General features: G+C 41.1%; 1 protein-coding gene across 1 annotated transcript; it reads right to left on the bottom strand.

Annotated features, from left to right (window-relative positions):
* Positions 1-284: 284 nt before the first annotated feature.
* sod2 (superoxide dismutase 2, mitochondrial) lies at positions 285-4,278 on the bottom strand. Its single transcript, XM_050058646.1, has 5 exons — positions 4,133-4,278; positions 3,311-3,516; positions 3,028-3,144; positions 2,142-2,321; positions 285-936 (listed from the first exon to the last, which is right to left on the bottom strand). The coding sequence occupies exons 1-5, from the start codon at positions 4,165-4,167 to the stop codon at positions 791-793; spliced, it is 684 nt and encodes a 227-aa protein (XP_049914603.1). The 5' UTR covers positions 4,168-4,278; the 3' UTR covers positions 285-790.
* Positions 4,279-4,594: the final 316 nt, after the last annotated feature.

The raw sequence follows: 4,594 nt of genomic DNA, 5'->3' as shown, positions 1-4,594 counted from the left end.
TTGCATGCTGCACCAAATGTGGTAAAAAATGCTTTCACTTACCTCACTAAGACTGTTGTTTTTATTAAATCAGAAATTTCATGACCCGTGTTTAACACCCATTAACACTGATCTTTATTGTTATTCTGAAGGCTCCGTGCTGTACACTGCTGTGACTACAATAACCATGTTTTTCTTTTCTCTGATGCCTTTATAACTCCCTAACGACAGCTTTAAAAAACATTTTAACTGGATTATCTGTCACAACACACAAAAATAAAAGAATAAAGCACCAACCATGCAGCTTGTATTACTGAAATCCTATAATTTTATTATAATACATCAAAACATGGACAGCAAATTCTTTGATTTTAGTGCGATGTATTCTGTCAAAGACAAAGCTCACTGAATATGCTCACTCTGTTTATCGGACACCTACTTTAAATTAATGCCAGACAATATTTGGGTGTGATTAACAACAGCCAGCCTTGATGTGAAAGGTGGCCAATTTGTGCGCTTGAAAAAGGTATGAAGGTCGGGATTAGACCTGAGATAAAAAGCACTTGCAAATAATTTTTCGCTTCAACTTGCATGTGTGCAGGGCAACACGTTTGTCATAAAGACAATGTAATCTGTTAAGTCAACTTAATCAACTTTGATGCAGGGGATTATCCAACAGTCCAAACTCTCTGAATACAAAAAATGCCACCACTCTGACAATCCATGTATCATAAAACTGAACATTATTTGCAACTACTGTTTAATCCAGGTCAGGGTGAGAGGAGAAATTGAGGATATTTGGGATTAGGTTCTACTTTTTGGCAGTCTGGAGACGCTCGCTCACATTCTCCCAGCTGATGACATTCCAGATAGCCTTTACATAGTCCGGCCGCACATTTTTGTACTGAAGGTAGTAGGCGTGCTCCCATACATCGATACCGAGGAGGGGGATGAGACCTGAGGGTCAGAGACAGAACAGAATTACTCTAATGGCTCGGTTTAAAGTCCACTCTCCAGACACATTTTGAAGTACGTAAAAAGACTTGTAATAGCGGCTAAGCCTTCACTTAAAGCTACTGAGGGGCTGCATAGACAGGCTACTTATTGACTGACGCCATTGCCTGGCCTAATTGACCGCTGCTCATCAGGTGAAAACAAAGAGTCAGCTTCTTCTTCTTCTTTGATGCATAATTTATTTCTCACCGCTGTAGTCTTCAATGAAAAACTTGATGTGGCCCGGTGTTGCGGTCAAAAAACTATGTGTGCTCCCCGTCTAGCAACAACTGTCCCTCAATGAATGGTTCCTACCCATATTGACAGACATCCATGACAATACAGTGACCCCTACAGGACAAATTAGCATCCTGCATATACATTTCACACTGAGGATGGCTCTTACACTACTACTACTAATATTTTGTGTAACACAGTTTTCCTTCATAATATTAACAAAAAACTCCTAAAAGGAGATAAAGGAAGATCTACTGTTTTTCCATCACTGAGAAATGACTGTGGTAGGTTTAGTTCTCTGCTTTCTCCAGCACTGCTCACACTTGGTTGACTGGTGAAAGAGCAGTGCGCATCTACATTGCTAACATTAGCGTTAGAAGAAACATCGGAGAGATTCAGCAGAACATATTTGAGCCTTAGTAAGACCCAGACTCGGGACAACCAACGTCTCGGAACAGTAAGTGTAGTTAGTTAGCATCTTTTATTTATGTTGTTTGTTAGCTTGTAGGCTAACTAGCAGTAGCTGAGAACACGTTGGCTGACATTGAGTTAGTGTTTTGTGAAACATACAATAATTTCTGCAACGATGGAATTTTTGATAGACAGTGGAAGGAAGCTCCAGGGTCCATTTTACATCCAGAAACTGCACACTCTACCATGTTTGCCGTCAAAACTTTCACAATGCTAATGCTAACTCTGCCCTCTGTACTGGAGGTTTTAGGTTCCTTTACCAGTGTTGTGTCGAAGTCTGTCCCCCTACATCCCTCTAGTGACAAACTTTGCACAGATACAAGTCAATACAGTCAAGGTTAGACACGTGAGGGGGGCACTGGTATACCAAAAACACATTTTTGAGTGGAGGGTGGCTTTAAATATAAATAACATATAATAGAAAGAATCTTGTCTCTACTTCAAAGCTGTTTTCAACTGACCTGTAGTTCCCTGCAGGGGATCCTGGTTAGCACAAGCAGCGATACGAAGTCTTCCGCTCTCCTTCTCGTAGCCCAGCCAGCCCCAGCCTGAGCCCTGCACTGCCACTGTAGCTGTGGACATCTTCTCCTTCATCTTCTGGAAGGAGCCGAAGTCCCGCTTAATGGCCTCCATCAGCTCCCCTACAAGAAATGACACAGACTGGTCCTAATTCAGAGTAACACTGGACATTAAAAGCTAAAAACAAAATCAGAAAGAGTCCATTTTTCTATTTACATAGTCTGAAAGAGAGCTGCCCTGTTAGCTGCATACTGACTAATAATTATGCAATAAATAACATAGCAGGAAAATTTATTTTTAAGAACGCAAAATGTCTCCATATCAGCTGTTTTGGCAGCATTTTGGACCACTAGAGGGCAGAATGACAAAAGAAAATGCACAAAGCTGAGCCACCGCCAGCTAATGGACAGACACTGGAGTCATGTTTCTGCCCACCTAATATACACACCACACATATTAATTTAATATAAAAGCCTTGTACTTAAGCTTACTGGATGCTTCACAAGCCACTCACTGACGTTATTCTCTGCTGATTGGTGTTACAAATGTGGTATATTTTCAGCATGTCTGAGCTTGTTAACAGGGAGTGGCTGCTTATGTTTTATACTGGTGGCTGGAGAGTGTGGTAAGACTCAAAAATAGAGTCATTGTGAGGGCTAATAATGCAAACACAATGAGCTGCAGAGTTGGCTGTTCACTCACGTCCAGCGCTACTAACAACCCTTTCACAGCACAGAGTCATGTGTTGCTTAATGCATGTTGAAGTTAAATACAAAACTAAGCAGTGTGGGGAAAAAAATATGAGTACTGGATGAGTTTCTGCCTTACCCTGTGGCTCGCCTCCACCATTTGGAGAAAGGTTTGTCCAAAAGATAGTGTGGTTAATGTGGCCGCCTCCGTTAAACTTCAGAGCAGGCTGGAGGGCAACCTGAGTGGTCACGTCTCCTAAAATACAAGTCAAATACATGCAGGTGAACATGAAGACAACTTAACAATATATTAACAGATGTCAGGAAATGTACAGATGTTTTCCTGACATAAATGCTGACATATAAATTGTACCCTGATAGACATTTGAAACTTGATCTAATAAGTTTGTGTGAGATCGTACCCTTTGCTAGCGCCTCCTGATATTTCTCCTCTGTAACATTGAGGTTGTTGACATATGTGGCATGGTGCTTGCTGTGGTGCAGCTGCATGATCTCTGCGTTGATGTGGGGCTCCAGGGCACCATAGTCGTAGGTCAGGTCAGGGAGCGTGTGCTTCTGCCTGGATGCAGCTACCTGGTTTATAGTTTGGCTGAGGCTGGCTGCACACCTGGAACAAATCAGAGGTGAAACTTACCAACCAGAATTCAGCTTTTAGTCAGGTTTAGTGTAGCCAGCATGAAAGATAAATGTGGCATACGGCTGAGCATGAACAATAATTTATAAATGTATGGAGAGACAAGAATAACATAGCTAACAATGGTGTCTGTGTTATCAAATTGCACAATATTAGCCCAATATAGCCTGGCACAAGTCCTGTTTGATAAGCCTTGAGCAACTGGCTGTAAGTGACCCAAATTTCTGGTGTTACATGTGAATTCAAGCACAGTACCTTGGTTAACTGTTAAGTGTTTAGATATTAGCTGAATGAGCAGGTGGCACTGAGTTAGCTAGCAATAAATACGTGTATCCAAATATAACATGAAGTTAACAATTCACACTGAAGGCCATGAGAGCAGGACTTTACCATAGTTAAGCTAAATACTTTATATGGTGCGCCACAAGCTAACCCCGTGCTGCTACACTAAGTTAGCTAACGTTAGCTGTTAGCTCTAAATAAACAACTGTCTCAAGTTCAACGCTGCTAGCAGGAGTCAGCTGTCTTAATCCCATTTGCTCTTTGAACAGGGTAATGCCACTAAATGCTGAGGTGATATCCGTTTTACCTGCGTATTTGGCCAACTCTGCACAGCATGTTCATGTTAGTGATAGCTGGGTAAACGGGACAGAATAGACACAAACTCCTAACTGCCCTTGAAATGAGCACTTTCAACTTGACAGCGCAGCCGACCGTACCATTATCGTCCCGCGGGGGTGTTGACGGGAGTGTACAGGAATTAGATAAACCTCAACTGCAACAACTGAAGCCACAATTTCTATCTTAAATATTTATACATAATAAATACAGATATGTGTGATAAAAACGTGATGTGTCGAAATATATCTAAATATGTCAGATTATGTATTTTATCCCTCCCTGTTCTAAAACATTTTTCAACTCACCCTACAAGTGCATGAGTGCAGCTGAACTGCCGTTGCATATGTTTTGTCATAGAAATAATCTATAGTCTATAAATTATATTGCTTTCTCTTTTCGTTTAGAAATATGCGATATCATGGTAAATAAA

The sequence above is a fragment of the Epinephelus moara genome, chromosome 12 (genome assembly GCF_006386435.1).
Source record: "Epinephelus moara isolate mb chromosome 12, YSFRI_EMoa_1.0, whole genome shotgun sequence".
Lineage (NCBI taxonomy): Eukaryota > Metazoa > Chordata > Actinopteri > Perciformes > Serranidae > Epinephelus > Epinephelus moara.
The sequence above is the reverse complement of the archived record's forward strand: the minus strand, read 5'-3'. Positions and strand labels throughout refer to the sequence as shown.

Coding starts and splice junctions, on each gene's coding strand:
- sod2 (XM_050058646.1), bottom strand. CDS start 4,167: ATGAACATGCTGTGCAGAGTTGGCCAAATACGCAG. Junction 3,145..3,310: donor TCAGGAGGCGCTAGCAAAGG/GTACGATCTCAC, acceptor CTTGTATTTTAG/GAGACGTGACCACTCAGGTT. Junction 937..2,141: donor TCCCCTGCAGGGAACTACAG/GTCAGTTGAAAA, acceptor TCTGACCCTCAG/GTCTCATCCCCCTCCTCGGT.